Source organism: Sceloporus occidentalis, unplaced genomic scaffold, assembly GCF_023333645.1.
Source record: "Sceloporus occidentalis isolate IW3139 unplaced genomic scaffold, rSceOcc1.0.p SCAF_34, whole genome shotgun sequence".
Lineage (NCBI taxonomy): Eukaryota > Metazoa > Chordata > Lepidosauria > Squamata > Phrynosomatidae > Sceloporus > Sceloporus occidentalis.
The window spans coordinates 2,564,954-2,588,227 of NW_028317014.1; the positions used below are offsets into that span (position 1 = coordinate 2,564,954).

At 37.1% G+C, this 23,274-nt stretch overlaps 1 protein-coding gene across 5 annotated transcripts in view; it reads left to right on the plus strand.

Annotated features, from left to right (window-relative positions):
- Positions 1 to 23,274, plus strand: part of LOC149298130 (teneurin-1-like) — a 203,459-nt gene that overhangs the window by 144,161 nt on the left and 36,024 nt on the right. For 4 of the 5 annotated variants that reach the window (XM_089487772.1, XM_089487773.1, XM_089487775.1 and 1 more), the window contains 4 exons: positions 2,327 to 2,470; positions 8,020 to 8,269; positions 13,852 to 13,872; positions 15,098 to 15,330. In XM_089487772.1, the coding sequence (XP_089343898.1) occupies positions 2,327 to 2,470; positions 8,020 to 8,269; positions 13,852 to 13,872; positions 15,098 to 15,330 (648 nt within the window). The remainder of the gene's footprint in view (positions 1 to 2,326; positions 2,471 to 8,019; positions 8,270 to 13,851; positions 13,873 to 15,097; positions 15,331 to 23,274) is intronic. The other variant, XM_089487774.1, reaches the window with a different exon arrangement.

The following is a 23,274-nucleotide window of genomic DNA, read 5'->3' on the forward strand; positions in this document are numbered from 1 at the left end:
AGGGGGAAGCCTCTGCATATCATGTGACTTGCTCACTTAGGACATTCTCTAAAAAATCATACCCTGTACTAGAGTGTAGTCTAGTGTTTATTCTGATTTATTGTTGAACCTTGCTGTCTGCCCTGACCTGTTGCCTGTCTGACCACAATTCTTGGCCTCCTTACATTTTGGTCTCCACATATGTACCAATACAAAGCCATAATAGGTCAAAATATACTGCAAGGACAAGTTTTACAGTAACAATATATAATACACTGACAAGTACATTCGTATGTTAGACATAAAACACCCCCACAGGCTGTCACTAGCTATTTGGTATTCCGTTTCCAGAGAAGACTCCCATGTTGATCCATTCAAAACAGTAAAGTCAATAAAATATTTAGAAACAAAAATAAAAGCTGGGTGCCATCTGATACATTTTATCCCAGTGACCTCCAGTGGTGCAACAGTATCTAGCCACAAGTAGCAATCATATTCTGATGCCTTCACTCGATTGGCTTGGTTTCAATGGAGGCTCACTGAGTGATGGCATCAGGATGGTGGTGCAAATATATTGCTTTCGCTGCTTGACACAGATACTGTATACTGGACCGAGCTGGTGTGGTAATGGGGAATCAAAGGATGCACATACATGGGTTTTCAGACATTTAATTAGTTACTAACTCATCCAGATTCAAATGTTTCCGATAAAAGGTATAATTAAGAATACATTATTATAGTCTACATTATACTTTCAGAGTAACTTAGATGGCATTGAAGAAAGTATTGATATTGAGGCACAGGGTGTGTATGTGCTTTCATGTATTCTAAGTGCAAACATAAATTATTTTAGAAGAGCTCAAGACACGAGAGCAAAGAGCCTGGCAAAATGTTGAGACATCCTGTGCACTATTGAAAGCAAAGAAGGCGCCTGTCCCTCTCTGATGAATGCATAATCATTCTTCTTACATACCACAAAATTAATTGATGGGTTATGAAATCTGAAAATGAATGCTATTTGTGTTAGTAATAGAAGATTTGCAAAGAAGACATAAGAAAAATCAATGCTGGCTTTTTTTAAGTGTTTTTATTTAATTGAATTGGGTTGCCTTTACTGCAAGAGAGCAATTTGATTTCATTTTGAAGCTTTGTTTCTGCCACTTCTCGAGTATTGTTACAATAAATTTACAGTTTATTTTAATGTTAATAGTTTAGAAAGCATTTGCAACCCTAGCTACATGATGGACTCAGAAACGGTCCTATGCACACACAGGAGAATGGGGAGAAGAGGTATTGTGTAATTTGAAGATAACATGTTAATAAATTGTGAATGTAAAATACCGAATACTAGACTTGTGCATTCGGATTTGTACAAATTGCAAATTTTGGTAAATTTAGTGGTTCGTACAATGCCCCAAAAACGAGACCATACCCCTTACAAATTGGAAGAAAACAAAAAGCTTTAACAGAAATTTGGGGGCCCACATTCACTCACACCCTCTGATTCTCGTTCACCCACTCTCTCACACTCTCTAAAGGCTTCCCTACTTTCTCTGCTGACCATTTCCAGTTCTGCCGACCACTTTAGCATCTTCTCCCTTCTCTCTTCAATCTGCTATCTTTGTCCGCGTATCCGTGGACATAACCGGTGGAAACTTCCACCAAAATGGTGGAGCATGCGTTGACGTCCTCTCCCCAATACTCCAATCAGGAAAGAGGACGCCACCTAAAGCGCCGTCATTTTGCCCTAACTTGGACTGAGGGCAATATGGTGGTGGGTCTGATGACGCCCTCTCTTTCACAATTGGAGGATCAGTGAGAGGACCTCACCGCAAGAACTGCTATTTTGGTTAAAGTTCTCGCCAGGTTATGTGCACAGAGATGCAGACGAAGATAAAAGAGAGAAAAGAAGAGAGATGATAAAAGAAGATTGAAAATTAAGAAGAAGACAAACATGTGGAAGTAGTTGGCAGAAGTGAAAGTGGTTGGCAGAGACAGTAGGGAAAAATTTAGAGAGAGTAAAAGTAAATGAAAGTATGCTTGAATATGGGCACTGGGCAACAAATTTTGTTCCACAATTAAAAATGCCCCTGAATTTTCAGCTGAACCTAATGGGCAGGGAAGAAAATTCATTGGAAAAAAATTCTAAAAAAATTGAATCGTTTTTTATCTGTTTGCACGTCTACTGAGTACTACTTATAAAGACACAAGCTGCTGTACTTCATCCTAGTAATCTCTCTATAACAAATGGTATGTCTAGGTTGTCTATGATGGTATACAATAAACAAATGCATTGAACACAAATGTAGATTCAGAAATGATGTTTTTAATTATTTTTACATGATAGTATCAGTAGGATATGAATATGAATCTTGCCAAGACCTTGTGTTGTGGGAGAGAAGAACAGTTACCTTACAAGGTTTTGAGATGGATGCTTCAAATCTTGGCGGATGGTCCTTTAACAAGCATCACATTTTAAATCCCCAAAATGGTAAGTGAAACGCTTATGTTGATTTCTTTAGATTTCAGTTTCACAGCTATGTTTGGCTTAACTGGCATTGTGGATTTTTGTCTTTTAAATGATATGATTCTGGGATGCAGTTACTAAATCTCAGTGTGATTGGCTGCCAATGTGGCTGTTTCACTCTACCATGCTCTATTTAAAGTACATCCTGTGGAGAAGGAATCAGACAGTGTTCCATCTCTCTACAGTTTTCAGGAAAATCAATGCTTGTGCATACTAAGAGCTCCCCCCTGCGGCTTAAATGGATTGTTCACTTGCAAATGTTAAACCAATTTATGAACATTAGCGTATTCTGGCCTATGCCTAGGGAGGCAGTTGCCCCCTCGGTCGCATAACCAGAGGCATTATGTGCAATTGCGTGATCAGGCTCCCAGCACATTACTGTTTCATGGCTGCACAGTCTCCATGGCAAATGTACTCTGTACCCCGCATGCAGCTCGTAGGGATATGACATCCCATTCCAAACTCAGCATAGAGAAGGGCAGCCATGGAGTTAAGCCCTGCGAGGGTCAGGACTAGGACAGCACCTGGCTAAGATACATCTCTGCTTATGAATATGTACTTACTGCCAAACCAACTGATTCCACTTCAGCATGTATGAGATACATCCACCCAGTGCGAACTTAGACATTTACTCAACCGATCTGCAAAAGATTTATGCTTTTTTTAAGAGCTCAGCTCTATGACAAGCTCAATTCATGCTAAATGTTGTTATTATTCTTTATTATTTATTGATTCATGTAGCCCCATATTCCACAGCTCCATGCAATGTACACAGCTGGTACACTATATGTGATATCAGTAATTGGTGATACCTTGGTAGATTGCATTTCCTATTTCAACACTACACTGCAAAATAATCCATATCAGTGGCACAAATAGAAAGAGAGATAATTTGCAAAGGTTCTAGTATATTTTCAACACCGAACAGCCTTAAATCTTGTGGACCTGTGGACCCTGGGGCAGCTCAAAATTGTTCATGACAAAGAAACATAGAATATACAATTTGGCGGATCTAGTCTGGCCATTTTTCCTGATGTGAAGACTCAGACCTTAATCAGTCCCTGGTTTTGTATTGGATTCGGGACAGCGTTATGCATGTTTAAATAGAGTGGCCCCACTGCATAATTACGCTTAATTAATGTGAAAAATATGAAATAAATGAAAGGTGTATGATAGATGGATAGACAGACTGACTGATACATGTATGTTGTCTTACCCTGCATTACCATAATCATTCTATTTTAATTCAAGCTGTGTAGTTTCCAGTTAGTCTGGAAAGTAAAACGCAAGAGAACGGAGGAAGGCTTAAACTGTAATAGATAAAAGATGAATTATAGTTTGTGCAGCATAAGGGTGGATTCAATTAATTAAAGTTTAATTTAATACTAGCAAATGTTTCATGCATAAATTTGGAAAACATACCAGAAGTGAATTATAATCAATTTTCTCACATAATAGAGATAATGGTACAATTTATTTGTTCCCCTAACACTGTCCCAGCGGTAGATTTTTTTTCTTTTGCTTCAAGTGCCTGGTAACTATAGAAGAAATGTTCCCGTTCCCTAAAGGAAATGTTCAAAAACATCAAACTTTCAACAGTATGGAGGTTAAATCTCTATTCTGGATATTTCAGTAATGCACATGCCTATAAAGAATCTACTACAGTGTCCTCAAGCGTGTATTTCTTCATGTATTCCATACAAATAGTTCTGGGCAAGTAAGTGAAAGCATTAACCCCTTCAATCCCAGGGGTTTTTGGTACCTCAAAGCCAGAGCAATTTTTGGGGTATATCGGTTTAGCGATTATTCTCTGTTCCTGTGAATAGTGTACCCATGTAAACTATATATTGTTTTTTCAAGGAGAGATAGAGCTTTCTTTTGATACCATAGTTGGATTATTAGCTGAAAATTTAGAATGAGAAATTTAGTAAAAACTAGCGAAGATTAGAAAAATAAACTAATTTTTTTTTACATTTTCCCTCTGAATCCTCACAAAATTAGGTAAAGTGATGGAAAATCCCCTCCAAGTTTATCAATTCAGGTGTCCTGATTTCAGAAATACCTAATTTATATAGATTTTCCAGACTTTCCCAGCACCAGGGAGCATACTATTAGGTGTACAATTTTGTATAATTTTTATGCCTATGGCTTAACGGGTTTGGGGGTTGTGAACGGGGGCAGGAGGGTTATACTGGCTAGATGTTATGCTAGGGCTATGGGATGTAAGGTTTTTTTAAGAATTTTTTTATTATCTTTTTTTATATATTTTTTTCAGCAGTGACGCAACCCGGAAGAGAATGCCCGATCGAGCGTTTGCAACTGCGCGATTGCGCGATCGGGCAGTTTACAGTGTAACAGCTTACCGGCTTTCATGCCGGAAGCTGTTACAGGCGATCGGACGACAAAAAACGACAGCCTGGTCTCCCGTGCAGCGGCAGGGATGTCTCCCTGACACTGCACGAAGGGCTGGACGTACCGGGACGTCCATAGGGGTTTCTTTGTGGGCGTTTTTTGGACGTCCCGGTACGTCTATAGGGGAACGAAGGGGTTAATATGAGTGATGAGCTGGATCTGGCAAATCAAAGCCAAGTATTGGTGGTGAGCTTGAGTCTTGTTCAAGAAGATATACTGGAATCCACGTTTTTTTGCAAAGTTGTATCTAACCAGGTTTTAATCACCATAATGTTAACATAGCAGTAACATTTTATGGTTTGATATTAATGATTTTAAGGAATTATTATAGAATTTCTAACCATGACTAAAAAACAAAGCCAATAAACATTTTTAGTGGTGGGGGTCATAAATATCTTGCTTAAGGGTGACTACATAGAGTGAGTTAATTGAGTCTTAATCTTCTCTGTCCATGAGAGTGTCCTTGATCATCTTCGGTTATCAAGATGATATGCATAATGAATAATAAGAATTATACTAACGAGAACATTTCTGAATGCTTCAGAGTTAAAGGTACAGTCAGCTGCAGACACCAAAATGATCAACTGTGTGCTTCACCCTCATACTGTTAGCAACAACAGTTCATATGTCAAAAATGGTATATGCAAAAAAAACCTTAGTATCTTAGTGTTAATTTTACATGTAGCAAAGCCTTATAACCATGCCTTGACCATTCCTTTGCTTTAGATTTCTACTTAATAGTGTTTCAGCTCACAGGATCATGACCATCTGCACCAGAGCGTCTTATTGTCTGTTAATGTTATTGCTAATGTTCACTCTCTCTACTTTAACAGTGCTACAGAATATGCCGGGGCTCTATAAGGAAAATGTCTTCCCATTCCATTCTCTAGTGCCTTTGTAAAGCCGCTGCCATGACAATGGGTATTATATTAAAAAAAATAATTAATTAGTCACTGTCAGAGTACCTAATTTCAGGTTTATCTATGGATAATACTGTAAATATTGCCACTTCCAGATTAACGTAATGTTTTCAACACTCACTTTTTCATTTTTGGAAAAATCTAAATTGTAATATTATGAAATATTCACCCCTATCATTCTACCCTATGGCCTTATGCACTGTGAGGTTTCAATGTATACGATTTATACAGTCTCCTGTGTGTCAATATGTTTTTTTCCATTTGTTTTTTTTTATTTGTGTAAGAGAATACTTTATGCTGCTGATTGTGGTGTTATAAATTATTACGGTAGTTGCAGGTCTACCACCTGGGAATTCCATCATAATTTCCCATTAGTTGTGTGCCAGTTAATCGACACTTGGAGCGTTACTGCAATTTACACTGTAAGCTTATCGGTGCTTTACTCCAGGCAAAACCATTTTGCCCATTCACTCTACATGCTCCGTTTTAGATTGCATATTTGCGATGCAGATAATTTATCAGCCTCATTTAGGGGAAGATTAGAAATAGCAGGATTTTAATTATATATTCCTTTGGGCATTTTTGGTCACATTTCTAAGGAGAACATAAATTTATAGATAATTTTGTCTTGTTATGCTTTTGATCCTCTAAAACAATGTGGTACCACATGAAATAAAGAAAGTGGAAGTACATTAAATAGATTGGAATTATTGATGTATTGCATGAAAATACACTTGGATTCATTCTTAATTATCTTGAAGCTTCTAATAAAAATAAATAAACTATTCTATTAGATTTATACAGCACCACTACACACACACACACACACATATACACGTCTTCTAGTTATAACAATAATTTAATGTTACATCATTTATGTGTTTTGAAACACAATCCATCTTTAACTGTGCTTGTGTTAGGCTTAAGTTCTGGGATGCAGTCCAGTATGCAGAGTACAGGGTGGATATCCAAAGTAATAAAGAAAAAATCCAAAAGTGAGGTCAATAAATAGTCCAGAAGTCAAAGGTAGGTAGCAGGACAACAGAATGCAGGAATAAGGCCAAGGTCGGTAACAGGAGACACCAACACGATACAAATCTTAACCAGGACTGAAGTATAGGGGCTTCCGGAGAACTGAGCAGAGGTTCTTGGTTCAGAAAAACCTATATAGCGTCCAGGTGGTACTGCTAATGAGGATGACCAGCATGTGTGTGACCACACGTGCAGCAAACCAGGAGGAACAGCAGGATGGATAATATCTAGTGCTGAAAGAAGGCTGCAGCATGTGAAGTGCTGGTGGCAGATAATCAAGGCAATTGCTCACAGTCTAGAATGAAACTGGTTCAAAACCTAGCCTGACAGCACGGTAGCAATGAAGATAATAAAAGGAGAATGATGGCCACACTGACGAGATGATGTGATGCAAGATTAAGAACGATTTGTCCGTAGAAAGGGTAGAGATATAATGTTTAGTATGTAATAGTCAATAAATACTCAAATTATCACACTCTGGGTAGAAAATGGGTAAACCCTAGGACAGATACTTTAGCTCATGTTAGTTGCTTGAATACCAGTTGATATTGGATGGATGGATGGATAGATAGATAGATAGATAGATAGATAGATAGATAGATAGATAGATAGATAGATCGATCGATCGATAGATAGATAGATAGATAGATATGCTATAAACTTCTATTTTTCCTTAGGTTGAATCTTTCTTATATATGCCAATAATAAAACAGCCTTCTAAATCACTTTCAGCCTATACACAGATTTTTTTTTACTGTTTTATTTGTATTAATTATGTTGTGTTGATAGTTAATTTGCAGCTTCACAGATGCCTGTACAGAGCCTGGCCTGCTGATATTGCTTTACAATTTAATAGTTTTAATAAAGTCTACAAGACAATGCTTTGCTTTTAAATGGTGTGTATACCCACATACACACATGTATAAATGCCTTCTATTTCAGATTAAGTAGATACTGATCTATGTGGATGGCAGTACTTTTCACACGTACTGTGTCAAAGAAGCGACAGCGCATTTTTCTCAAATTAAAAACTAATTAATCTATTTTTGTAACACTTGCATATTTGTAGTTTTCGGTTGCTAGGGCTTCTTCTGCAAATATATTTTCATTTTTTCTTGTTATTATTATATACGTTTTGGATTTTTTTAGGAATTTTGCACAAAGGAGATGGAGAAAATATATTTATATCTCAGCAACCTCCGGTGATCTCCACTCTGATGGGAAACGGTCAACAGAGAAGCCTTTCCTGCTCCAATTGCAATGGGCCAGTGTATAACAACAAACTTTTTGCTCCAGTAGCTATGGCAACAGGACCAGACGGCAGCATATACATTGGGGATTTTAACTTTGTAAGAAGAATACATCCATCTGGAAATGTCATCAGTATTTTAGAACTTAGGTAAGATATAATCATCAAAGATTATGTATTGTGGAAGTTTATTCCAATGTGTGTGCTACATATTTTATTTATATATTTTATTATATTATTTTATATTATATTTGCACGTCTCATAGTTTACTCAATTGTGTTTGCTTTTGCCAGTGCATCATTTAATATTGTATTTTTGTTTTCACTATTTGCCTTTCTCTAAAACATAAAAATTTGTTTTAATTGTTGTAAATGTAAAAATGTAAAATCTGTTTTAATGTGAAACGATAATAGTAAAATTAGAATTATATAAACTATATTTAAAAAAATTCAATATAAAAATATGTTTAGTGTATAGCTGAACAAGATGGAGTTAAGGTGCTTTTCCACTTAGATGAAACATTAATTGCAGTTATCAATAAATCATGACTGTAATTTTATTCTCTTCTACATAGAAACATTAAAAATACTTTTTCAGTTTCTATGGCAATAACCTATCAGTGTCTGTCTCTGCATAACAATTTAATGTTCCTAGCAAAAATTGTGAATGAGACGGTATTTTACAAGAGAAAATAATTATGTGTGAAAAGGGTTTAGGCATTCAGCGGTACTAGAAATTATATTTCAAATGCTGAATTTGGTTACAAAACTGTAAAAAAGTAGGTGGAACAGCCAACTATTGCATGGGACCAGATATTTCTTAGTACTGTCTGCAAATCTGTTATTTTACTATTATTGTTATTAATATTTTTATTGTTTTATATTGCACCATCATATTCAGTGGGGGTATACAACTCTTTAACCTCTCTTGCAAGAGCATAAAGGCATTCAGCCATGTCATTTGCCCTCTTTCCCCACTCTCAAGCTCATTCATTTGGCCAAACACATCTCCTGCTTGCCAATGCACCACCAGCCAGCTCCTGTGCTGCCTCGAGCAAGCATTCCAGGGGGTCTTACAAGACCCCTGCACATATGCAGAAAGCACTCCCATTGTAATCAATGCCACTAATGCCAATGATTAGCTGCTTCAAGCATCTTCCATAGCTTCTCCTATAGTTGAGTTCCTTTTTTCCTACAGGTAAAGATTTCAGGTTAAAAGTAGTTGGTGACGCTGCATAAGGGTTATCGTTTTGTATAAACAGGACAGCATCTTTAAGTAACTCTCAAGTAAAACAAGATTCTATATGTAATGTAAGAATTAGGACTATTGATAACCTGATATGCAACAGTTTCCCTTTTAAAACCTGTCGGCAAGAGAAATAGTCCAGACAAAAAGCCTAATCATAATTTTCATTTATACATAAAGAAGCCTGAACAACCATAACAATAATAATAATGGCCCTGTGTTTGAACACTCGTATAGCGTTTTCATTGATTTTATATTGTAAGCAAAATGCAGAGTTGCAATTCCAGAAGGAATAGTAGAATAATCTTTCAGCTCAAGTTCATATTTCCTACTTTTCTGTTAATGCACAAGTGGGTATCTTAAGCTATTAGCGTGTTGCAGTACTTAATTCTATGTGCACGACATTTATCCACCTCAATCAGATTTACAGCGCCTTTGGTGAAATAGAACTTTAATAAACACTTGTGTGTTTACACTGCACTTTTCAACCAGAACAAACAGCAACATGAGATTACATTTCATGCAGCCTTGAGAGTTGGAATTGTTTCTGTATAAATAAATAAATGAATTTGAACTTGTTCTAAGAAACGCAATTATTTCTTAATGATGAGGCACCGTTATGGTTGCTGTAGCACTAATTTAAAATGAGGCACTCTGCACCTTCAAAACAAGATGTTAAAAGTATATCCTGAGGCCAAGTGTCAAAAGTGGTGAAATTAGCATTTATAAAGTTGTACATAACAGAATAAATAGCAATCAACATATTGTCAACGGATTTTTTTATAGCGATAATGCTAATGAAACACCAATTTGAAAAGGCTGCAGAATGCCACATGACCACCCTATATTAGAGTTAATATTACATTACCTTTTACTCAGCAGAAGCTTGTAGTGCTCACTTATTTCCAATACGTATAGAATACACGTTTTTAACGATGGTGTGCATGATTATATAGTATACATATGCGTGAACATGGATAGATAGATAGATAGATAGATAGATAGATAGATAGATAGATAGATAGAATGATGCATAAGATGACTTGCACATTTTCTTTCTATCTCCTCTTCCTCTTTTCTTCTATCCCACTTTCTTTCTCTCTTTCCCTTTTTTGTCTCCAACCCTCTTTCTCTTTTCTCTTTCTTTCTTGTCTCTCCTGTCCTCTTTTTTTTATCTACTTCCACTTTTTTACTTCTTTCTCCCCTTCTTTCTTCTTTCTCTCTTCATCCTCTTTCCTCGCTCTCCTTTTCTTTCTTTGTTTTTTTTTAATCCTTCCCCTCAGACAACACTATCCAGCAGCCCCTCACCCCAACACACACGAAGCTGCTCCTCTTCCACCCCACACAATACATCCAACAGGTACTATCTCCCTGCACACAAGACATCCAAATGGTTAACCCTTTCTGTAGACAACACATCCAACATGTCTCCCTGCACAACATATTTGTCTGATACCATCCTCCCTCCAGGCACACCACTGTCCTCACTCTCACCCTGTACACAATACTCAATCCCTCCTATTCTGCACACAATGTTAAAGATCTAACAAGCCTGTTTGGAGACTCTGCATGGTCTTTGGAGCCCTACTTCTTGATCATTATGTGAAGATAAGAGACTGATAAGAAGGAGTATCAGACCTCTCTTTACCAAAAACAGAAAACAACAATATAGTAATCATATATAGATTATCATTTTGAAATTTAAAGAAGTTGGGACCTCCCAATGTCCTGGTACCCTTCTTTGGTACCACTTGAGAAATAAACATAGTAACACACACACAATTTCAGAGCTATCCAACTTTTTAAAATTATCTGGGACAAGTTTATATATCAGCAATACATAGGGTTACTAAAATGTATTTATAAGGACAAAATGGTTAATATTGGACACATGTTTTCTATGAGACATCATCAATTGGACATATAGAATGTTCTTACTGGAACTAGCGAGTAATTTTTTTACATATCAATGGGTTTCATCTCAAGTAGGGATGATGTAGGTGGTGCATCAGGCAAAGTTATTACCCTATTTAATACAAGTTGCAAAACTGATTAAAAAAAATGAACATGGTCTTTCTTCAGTTTTACACTGTATATTTAGATAAGTCATATTTCCTCTAAAGAATAGGTATCTGGGGTTTTTTTGTCTATCTGCTGCATGACGCAAAATGTAGTTTGTTATCGTAAACTATAGTGTTTAACTTTATAATTATTGGGGACTGTGAACTGTAATAGTGTTAAGGGAATATTAAAGCCATGAAAAATAAGGCTTATATCCCATTAAGGATGTGTTTTCTCAGCTGGTAGCTTTGTTTTTCCAGTAAATACCTGTAATTGTGTACAAGCATAATCCCTGTTATAAGACTCTCGTAAGTGTATATTTGCTGCTTGCTGCTTTCAATGTTCATTTGAACAGTAGGGTGCAATGCATTATGGTATTCTATGGCAATAGGTTTGTTTGTGAGAATAGATGTGGTAGAGTATAATTATTTCTATTGTTACAGATTAAGTGGTGCAGGATTATCACAAAATATGTATATTTTATTTAAGAACAGAAATAATGTGTCAGTATTTTTCTATAATTTACATGGAATACAGAATAATATTTCAGATTGGAATATTGGGTTTATTAACATACTTAGATATAAGTATAGATTAAAATATATTTCCTCTCTGTGTGTAACAATGACCACTTCACTTCTAGTCCAATGCACCTTCTCACTTTAACCTCATGTAACACTGCCTCTCCTGCTGCTGTCCACCTCGCTCACACCCACAGAACTGATGACAGAAAGAGTGGTGGTGAAGGCTTCCTACACATCTGCATTTTTCAATATATTCTCTCTGCTATATCACTCTTTCTCCTTATTTGAAGTTCATGCTATCCAGGTATTTAATGCTATCTCTCTACACATTGTTGTTGTTGTATACGATCCTCCTGGCCCTGCTAATATTTCTTGACCACTTCTCCTCATGGCTTCCCCACTTCCTCTCACCTGATATCGCCTCTGCCATGCTTGGAGACATCCCCATAACACCACATTAAGGACTGTGGCTTCCAAAATTCCTTTCCATTACCTCCTCTTTTGATCTTACATAGCATACTATCTCCCCTACGATGGTCACAATGGTCACGCCTTGGACCTTTTTTTTCTAGCATGTGCTTTCTTCCCAACTTCTCTTATTTACCTTTTCCCCTGTCTGACCTCTACTTCCTATCCTGCTCTCTCATCTTGTTTCCCACACTTTCCTTTTCCTCCCACCAACCTAGCCTAACCAGACACTTTAGCTCTCTCAATCTTCAGAAACTCTCAACCAACTTAGTCCCTTTTCTCTCTCCCATCTCTAATTTCTCATGCCCTAACTTTGGTACCTCTCTCTATATAACTCCATAGTTACATCTGCTCTTGAGATTGTAGCCTCATTTACCACTCCTCCTTAAAGACGCTGGCATATAACAATATCCTGACACCTTCAACGTTGTTCCCACACTGCTAAACATAGTAGGCAGAAGTCCATACATTAGCTAATATTTTCAATATCTCCCTCTCTACTGGATCTGTCCTATCCTCCTTTAAGCATGCTACCATAACTCTTATCTTGAAAAAGTCTTCCCTGATCTGTCCAACTACCGGCCCACCTCTCTCGCCAAGGTACGTCAAGGCTCAGGACCTCTTCTGTTCTCACTTTACACTTGGCAAACTAATCTCAACCTTTGGTTTTCAATACCACCTGTATGCTGATGACACCCAGATCTGCCTATCTTCTCCTGATCTTTCTCCCTCCCTCTTAGATTGTGTAACTAACAGACTTGCCTACATCTCTAACTGGATACCTGCATGATTTCTAAAACTCAATGTTTACAAAACCACATTTCTTATCATCACTCCCTCCAGAGCTAACATTCCCTCAACAATTTCCCTCAATGTCAGTGGTGCCCCTACTTTTCCTATTCCCTCTTTTGCCTTTGGACAATGCTTAGTATGTGGCTGGTCCATCTAACAGTGGCACATGTACCTCTTGTGTAATACATCCTAATTCTTTCTAGATTGTAAGCTAGTCACCCCTTATTTATGTAAGTTATATTCTATTTGTTATGTCCTGTTTACCCATTGTGCAGCGCTGCTGAATATGATGGCACTATACGAAACAATAAATAATAATAAGGAAAATAAGGGCTAAGTTGGCCATTCATTACCCATACTTTTACTAGGGAGTTTAACGTGCTCTTAACATGTGCTGTTAAGCAAACAAACCTTAGAGGTCTCATGTTTGCTGGTTTCAAGCATCTGGTAGTGGGATATAAGATAATTATTGTTGTACAAATTAATTTGCAACAGTTAATACTACAGGCTTTTCTCTGACTTACATTGTTTCTGCTATTTGAAGCAACGTTACTAGTTTTTGTTGTGAGCCTTAAACTTTTACTGATTGCTGCTTGTCTTCTTTTTCCTTGTGCTGCACCAAACCTGATTTATTGTATCAGAAACCGAGATACAAGACACAGGTAAGCGGATCATTGCCACATTTATTTATGATGTTATTGATTTAGTCTAAAAATATAAAAGGAGAAATATATTATCAATTTGGACAAGATTTAAGAAAGGTTTACATAAACAACATGTTATGCACAAGGGGGAACTTCATCTAATTCATTTTTATTGCTTTGCTCTAAATCTGATATTAAAAGAGTATCTTTGCTTCCATTAATCAATCGCCTAGATTTATGATGTATCCAGCCAGCAAATTCCTTTTAGATGTCTGGTTATTGTTCAGTTTCCGTTGTCTGTAAAATGAGTCCTATCGCGATCCTAAATATCTTATACTGCTGGGAGTTTTTCCATGGGATGCTAAACCCTTTAAGTGGTTCTACCAATAAGCCAAATAAGCCTGTTGTCAGTTCTGATCATCACAAAAACAACCTTTCCGGTCATTTTTGGAACCTCTTGTGAGTTAGCAATATTGTATTGTATATGGCCAAAAAGTACATTATATATCATTGCAGTGTATTAATTTTTGACTCACTAATAGCCTCTGAAGGTTCTGATCCTAAGGCTGTGCGTAGTTTTATTGTGTTTTTGCAATTCTGTGTTTTTCTGCAGTATGTTTATTCATTGGTAAATACAATATAGTGGATGCATTATAGGGAAATGTAGAAATAATGGAAGTGATATGAGAGCAGGTCAGATGCATCTGGCAGAAGCAGGGATAAGTACATGGAGGAGAGAGAATGGCCTCAAATAAAGAGCCCCTTATCTTTTTGATTAGACCATTGTCATTCATATTTAAAACATTATGCCTACAGACTAATTTTTTTAATTTCCAAATACAGGCTTAGGGGGTATTGAGATATCCGAATACAACAAACATCTAATAGTCCCCTGATGCTTTAATATTAAACATTGGTATTGCAGCTCAGAGAAATTAAAATGGCTGCTGGCAAGAAGGGAAGACTTAATTGCTGGCAAGCTATCTCTATGGCAACGTCAATCAGTGTTCTCAGGATGGAGCATGAAGGCTCCATTTTCCCAGAATTCCGCCAATAAATTCACTACATGAGAGGAAATCAATTTTGCTTTGATCAGAGGCCAAATGTATGCTTTTTCTTGGGATATTTCATAATATGAAGGATGCCCAGTCATGACTTATTCTTACAATGATAATTCCAAATAATTTTGAAATTTCAAAAGGGTTGATGCTGACTATAAACATATCTGTTATTCTTTTTTCAGTACTAGTCCAGCCCATAAGTATTACTTGGCAGTGGACCCAGCCTCAGAAGCTCTTTATCTCTCAGATACAAATACTAGAAAAGTCTACAAAGTGAAGTCTCTTACTGATGTGAAGGACCTGGCAAAGAACTACGAAGTCATTGCAGGGACTGGAGATCAATGCCTTCCATTTGACCAGAGTCATTGTGGGGATGGTGGAAAAGCATATGAAGCTAGTCTCAACAGTCCAAGAGGTAAGATATATAGTGCTTGAGGTGTTGTGTTAAGGATGCTTTTTGGTTTGGCAGGAACTGGCTGCTCCTCATCTTACTCAGAGACTACCCCATCATCGAGAAGGAAAATTAATTACTAGTCCTCACTCTCCCGATTCCCTTAGCCTTTGGTTGTTTGTTATATCCCCTTCCACCAACACCACTTCCCAATGCTCGGTTGCTATTCCTACTGCCGCAATTTTTGCACCCCTGGAGCAGTTAGGTGTTTATGTCATGATTACTGTTGCTTCTTTGTATTTTGGAAGATTGATTGCTCCAGGTATACTTTAGATTAATAGATTAATGGAAGTTACATTATATAGAGTTATCTTTACACCAAAGTCTTACAAAGAAAGTAGGCAGCTGGTAGCCATGTGTATATTACAAGCCCATCCCAAAAGAGGTTCCAATCAACTGAAAGGGCAGCAACTGTCTTGTTATACTTGTGTGTGCAGGATATCAAAAAATGACCACTCCATTCATCTGGTCAAAGGCCGCTCAACAAGCATCTTACTTTGTATGTATTGTCTCCATTTTATGTTTTATTGCAATGTTTTTGCACCCATCTGAAACACATAAAATTAATCAATTAATTGAAATATGATTGTATCGGTTTTCCCTGCTAATATTGATTGATATTTTATTAATTGCCCATTACAACCAATCATTAAACACCTGTCTCCTGCTGTGTCTTGAAACTAGGTCAAAGCTGAATATTTCATGTTTGTAAAAAAATATGTAACATATTCTGTGCATCAGAACTCTTTTTATGTCCTTAGGCCATTGAAACAAAGTTGGCCTTCTACCAGTGAAAAGATATCTAGAATTCCTTAGTATTAAAATCTTCAAGTACGGTATGGAGATTTTTTGGAAATGCTTTTTTGGAGGAATCCTAACAAAGGATAATAACATTTGTAATATTTGGACATTATGGCTGGTTTTTAAGAATCACTTTATTATACGGATCCAAATTAGCAATGAAATAATGCCCCTGGTTATATATGATGCCCTGAAAACCTGACATGAGGGTTGCTTTTGAAGAGTAGAATTTAGAATGAAAGTATTTTATTCCACTAAGAAGAGAGCCACTTCAAAATATATCATGAAACATTGTAAGTAAAAAAAGGGCAAAAATATTTTTTTAAAGGAGAAACATGTAAATTATTGGTACTGAAATTATCTGTCATTATTATTAGGAAAAAGAGTTAGTATGGGAAATTTAGCATCAGTTGAATTATCATCGTATTTTTACAGTTTGATGATTTCTGTGGTCGCTGTGCTAGGCTGGTGGGAAAGTAGAGAAACCAATTCAACTCCAGGTAGTTGGCTATATATAGCTTGCAAGCTACACGTTGGAGACACTTTGCCTGTATACAGCTGTGATGCTGTACGAGGCAGAAGCACTTATAGTTTTTGTGCCTAACCACACACTGCCAAGAAGCTGAAGATGCATTTTTAGTATTAATTTAGGAGGAATGTGCAAGTAAAGCATGTGGGGCCATGCTAGTTGTGTATTTATACCATATTATATTAGCAATTAGATATTTTAAAGCAAAAAATTACTCTTATTTATTATTTTTTAGCCTTTAAGTACAAAAAACAAACTAATTTTTTGTTTCATTTTTGGCTGATTTGTTTTCGGACAACTAACTTCTTTTTCTGCCCTTTTATTTCGGACAAAAGGCTTTTTCTATTCAATAACCAAATTCATTGTTATTCACTCTCTTACACTTTCTCTCTCTCTCAGTGTCTCCCTACCTCCTCTGACAGCCAATTCCATTTCTCCGCGTCTCCTTCTCTGCAGCTCGGCCGCTTTTACACTCTCGCTCAGTCTCCCTTCATTGACAACCAGTTCCATTTCTCCACTTCTCTGCAGCTCTCCTTCTCCTTCCTTTCCCAACTACTGAGTAGTTCAGCAACATGACAGAGCCATCACGCACATCCCTCTCTGGATTAAAGGTTTGGGTGAGGTTGTCCCTGTAGTAAGTGAGGTACCTCCCTGTTACAGGAGTACTCCAAGAGGCCGGAATAGTACAAACAGATCTGCAGAGAATGAGAAGTGCAGAGACGCTTCTCTTTCTCCGCGGATCCTTCCATAGAGAAGAACAAGAAGAGGAGCTGAAGGGAGGAGACACAAAAGCAGCTGTCACAGAAGGTTGGGAGGGCAACAAAATTTTAACAAAAATCCAGAGCTTTCTCGCTCTTTTTCATTTGTTTTGTTGCAGTCCTTTCCTTGTTTTCAGACATTTGGCAAATTTCATTAACATTAAAATTTGTTCAAATTCCAATGTACAAATCTATTATTTATATAGCCCCATCGTATTCCACAACACTGCACAATGGGCAAACAAATAGTGCATTATATCAAAATGACACCTATTTTATTTTTCAAAACTATGTACCTATTGTAAAGTGTTCTTAAATTTACTATTTGAGAAACTTTGTAGATTTCCAGGGGACTGGAATCAATTAACTTGATTCACTTTGACTTTGAACTTTATTTTGCTGCCTGGGTGTGACAGGCAAGAGACAGTAATTGAATGTTTGTAATGCTTCACCACGGGCTTCTCAATCTTACACGGTGGGATACTTGATTAGAACTTAAATTCTGTAGGATTTTTCTTAACCCTCTATTTTCTGTTTAGTTCATATGAGGATTTGTAATTAGAATTTACAATCTGTTTCCTTTGGCTCCAAGGTGGCATTGATTTTCTTTTTTTTTTTTACATTTTTAATTCCCTGCTAGCTTCCTTTGCCATTAGAATAAAAAAAAGATCGTTTTGCAACATTTTATTTGTGATTAAATGTCTCCTGTTGACTGGTTATTGTGCTGTTTCATCAAAACCTTGGCTTAACTATTATCATTTAAATGTTGAACAGGTGGCAGAAAACATATGTACCCCTTAAGGAGAATTAGTGCAGACACCATCTCTTGAAGTAAAGAGAGAATAAGTGGCAACAAAGTCACTCGAACCCTCTGCACCTTTACATTGTGTCTAGCAGAAATGCAGTGATTACAAATGTTCAAATAAAATGTGACTTGTCTGATTTGGCCAGGATTTGATTTGTTTTCCAAGGTGAACGGAAGTAGATGAAAGACAATTGTCTGCACAAGATCAAAACAATGATCAGCTTCAGTTGAAAATTTTATACATTTTATCTTATAAGAAAATATTTAACAAAATGAAATTTGTCAAGACTCAATATCTGGTGAATTATAGCATAAAAAAGTTTTTTAACAATTAAGAAAAATCTGATGTGCCAAGGTCATAGTGGCTGAGGGTATTACAGTCTCAGTTTTAGACAGACAATGGTTTATGGTACCATGGGTAGAGAGGAACTTGTACCAAGGAGTAATTCCCTTCTTCCTTTTCCCCTGCTCACAGCAGACTAGTATTCTAGGATGTCACTCTTAAATAAAGACTAACCAGCTACATAAGATTAACATAGTGAAGTAGTGATCTTGAGGTTTTATGTAAAAATTCCAGTGATTCCTGAAAACTGGGCCTACATTATTCACCCCTACCATCACAGATACCTGAAAAGGTTAAAGACCAAACCTTCACTTCACCTCCGTGTCTTCCACAGAGGTGGATCAAATTATTGGATCCCAAAGATAAGCTGTAATAAATGACATTCAGAGTAATTGGGTGTTGCCACAATTCTTCATTTTACATGTAATCTTTTGGAATGCATCTCTCCGGAGACTGAGAGCACACCACTATAGAGAGATTTTCAATTTAGATTTCTATTGTTGTAGCTTTGGCTCAAAATAGTTTCAAAAGGCTGGGATAAAATGCTTGGCAGCATTTGTACATATAAACCTCAATAAAGACAGATGCACTGTGCAGATGTTTAATAGGATCACTTGTCCAGCATAACAAACAGGGCTATTCATTTCGGCATATAGAGTGTATTTGCAGGCTCCATTATTACTATTTCAAATGCGGTTATGGAGAGGTTTAAGTACAGGAGGCAATTATTCTACAAACTTTGTGCATTGCCATGGATTACTGTCCATACATTTATGTTTTTGATGATGGTTGGCATAGGAGCACTCAATTAGTTTTGAGTTGTAAGCTTGTCTAAAAACTCACCATCTCAACTCTATTTGCAGTGAACACTCATTGGGGTCTCTTGCTGGATCAGAACCCAGCCAGTCCCTATGAAATGCATGGAGCTGTTATGCTTACACTTTTCAATCAGCATTCAAATTAATGCTCGCAAAAACTTGCAGCTGCTTGGTGAATGGTGAATTTCCTGAGCTTTTTGCCTGTGATAGGAACATCACAGGGGGGCTGTTCTTGCTGCTGTAAAGACTCATACCTTAATCAGTCCTTGGTCTCGCTTCTAGCTTACCCTTATGCCTATCCCATGCTTGCTTAAATGTCTTCACTGTATTAACATCTACCACATCTACCACTGCTGGAAGGCTATTCGATGCATCCACTACGCTTTCCGTAAAGTAATGTTTCCTGATGTTACCTTTAAACCTTTGCCCCTCTAGCTTAAGACTATATCCTTCTGTTGTGGTAGTATGTCTCCTTTTAAATAAACTCTCTTCATTTATCGTGTTGATTCCCTTTAAGTATTTAAATGCTTTTATCAAATCCACCTGTGACGTCTTTCTTCCAGGCTATATATATTAAGATCCTTTAGCCTTTCCTGGTAAGTTTTATCCTGTAATCCATGAACCATTTTAGTATCCCTTCCCTGAACTTTCTCCAACATATCTATATCCTTCTGGAGATACGGTCTCCAGTACTGTACACAATACTCCAAGTGAGGTCTCACCAGTGATCTGTACAACGGCATGAGCACTTCCGTCTTACTACTGCTAATACCTCTCGCTATACAACCAAGCATTCTGCTAGCATTACCTGCTGCTCTATTGCATAAAATCCCCTAAATCCATTTCCTCACATGTTGAGGTTAGGACAGTATCAAATATTCTATACTCTGTCCTTGGAATGTCTACTGCACCACCTTGATCAATTACTTTAGTCACCCAATAAAAAAAATCAATAAGATTTGTTTGGCATGATCTTCTTGAGGAAAACCCATGTTGTTTTTGATCTTGAAACCCATGTGACTTCAGATGTTCAACAATTCTGCCCTTTAACATTGTTTCCATTAATTTACCCACTACAGATGTAAGACTAACTGGCCTGTAGTTGCCCGACTTCTCCCTACTGCCTTTTTTGTGAATGGGCACAACATTCGCTACTTTCCAATCCCCAGGGACAACTCCCGTTACCAATGATTCGTTAAATAAATCCATGAACATTTTTGCTAGTACACCCCCAAGCTCTTTTAATAACTTAGGGGGTATCCCACCAGGCCCCATCGACTTATTTGTCTTTACCTTTGACAACTGAAGTAGAACTTCCACCTTTAATAAACTCACATGTACTAAATGACTTAATGACTTTTTTCTTTTTTGCTAAATGAGGTCCCTCCCCTCATTTTCATCTGTAAAAACTGAACCCAAATATTAATTGTGGCAGTCAGCTAAACCTTTATCCTCTTCTACATACATTCCTTCTTTTGTTTTTAATCTAACTAATCCTTGTTTTACTTTCCTTTTCTCATTTTTATATCTAAAAAAAATGGTTGATCTCCCTTTTTTTACTGACAGGGCAATTCTCTCTTTTGCGTGTGATTTGTCAGCTCTTATAACTTGCTTTGCTTCTTTCTGCCTAATTTTATAGATCTGTCTATCTATCTATCTTCCTCACTTTGGGTATTTTTGTATTTACTAAAGGCTAACTTCTTGTTTTTTAAGATTTTGGCCACTTCCGCAGAGTACGACAGCGGTTGCTTCAAAAATTCAACTTTTAAATAATCCCATTTCTCCTGGACTCCATTTAAATTGCCTCAGTCTGACTTCTCTACACATATTCTCATTTTAGAAAAGTCAACTTTTCTAAAATCTTAAACTTTTGTTTTTGTGTGGTGTAAGTTTATGTTATTTTTCACATATAGGGCCACCCCTCCCCCCTTTCTGTCTTTTCTATATAAAGAGTACCCTAGTATTGATATGTCCCAGTCATTTTTCTCATTACACCATGTTTCAGTAACAGCCACTATATCAACATTCTCAGTTGCCACCACTGTTACAAGTTCATGGATCTTATTCCCTAAACTGCGAGCATTTGTAGACATGACCTTTAGCTTGTCATTTAACACTAATGCTGTAATCGCTTTCTGTCCTTGTTTTAGGGGGCACTCGTAGTCGTTTTGACTTTTCTTTTTGACTCTTCTTGTTTTCCGCTACTCCCAAGAGGCCAAAATAGTGCAGAAGGATTTGCAGAGTAAGAGAGCTGCGGAAACGCTTCTCTTTCTCCACAGGTCACTTTGCATTATTCTGGCCCATTCTGGTGGAGAGAGTGTGCACTGAGGACACGTCATGATCCAGAAGGCCAGAATAATACAGACAGATGCTCACAGGAAGAGAAGCATTTCTACACTTTTCTTTCTCTGTGGATCTGTCTGCATTATTCTGGCCTCTTGGAGTACTTCAGCAAAAGGCCTGGAGCACCCCACCAGGACAGCCTCTCCCCCATTCCTCCAATTAAGAGATTGTGGAGCCCCCACCCTTTAAGTGGAGAGAAGTGGAACAAGAAGGAAGACAGAAGAAACGCAACAGAAAGAGACAGGAGGAGATGGGGAGGCAGTAGCGGTTGTGAGAGAGAAAAGGTAGCATGAAAGTGAGTATGAGAGAGAGTATGAGTGAGAGGGAAAAATACAAAATGCAAACATTCAGAGCTCTCCTTTGTTTCAGTGGGGTTCCCTAATCTATGGACACTTCTACGAATTAATTAGATTAATTAGGCAAATTTTGCTAAAAGTTTAATTCTTATAAGTCTGAATGCACAAGTCTGCTACATAGAAGTCTGATTACCTGTTTGTGTCTTCATTGTACCAATGATAACTTCTCTTTGCAATCTTGTAACATTCATGTCTCAAGGAGAAGCACTGTTGATGGGTATGGGGGAGGGGGTTTAACTAAAGATTACATCTGTTTTCTGCCTTAAACAAAATGTAAAGGGCAAACATTATATTGAAACATAAGAACTATTGATGCATGCAGGAAATGTATATAGTGCCCTATACACAACTTTGGAAAGACCTTATTTTGCGTATAAACGGCATTTTTTTACTGAAACCCATTTAAGCGGAACTGCAAATGTGTATGTTCCAAGGTCTGCTTGAGGTATGCAATTTAATATACTCTGTACATTATGCCCATGAGCAGAGATTAAATTAGATCTTTTTCTTTCATGACTAAATATTGTGTTACTCCCCTGGGATACAGTATGCAAACTGAGTGCAATGTGTTGTGTTATGATACAGTGCAATCTGAATGCAACGCAATTCCTTCAAGTATCTCTTTACATTGAAAATTAGGGTAATCAATCTAAATAATCATCTCTTTACATCGCTTCAATGGCAGCTAATGTTTTTTTTCCATTGTCATTTTATTGCACTTGCATTCAATACAACTTTTTCCAAGATAAAAGCTGTTACATAGTAACTCAACTGGAAAAGTTACCTTCTCTGTACTCTAGAGCAGAAAAAATAGTCATTGGAGTGGTTCGATTTGGGTCTCTTGTCCTTAAGAAGAAGGTAGATCCTTTTCTAGTTTACAGGGCACCAAACGGTGTATGAATACATGTTAACACCATAACTTTAAAAATCAACCTTCGTTCTTGCGTTTTAATGCGCTTCCAGTGACATCTCTATTCTAAGCATTCAAACTATTTTTTATTAGCCCTGTCAACGATAGAATTTTTAATTGTATTGCCATCTATTTATATACAGGGGTACTAATTCTACCCCTAAATCATCCCTGCCAGTTTCCATGAAGCCTGCCTTGCTCTTGCCATCCTCCTTCACATCAATGAATTCATAAAAAGCCCTTTG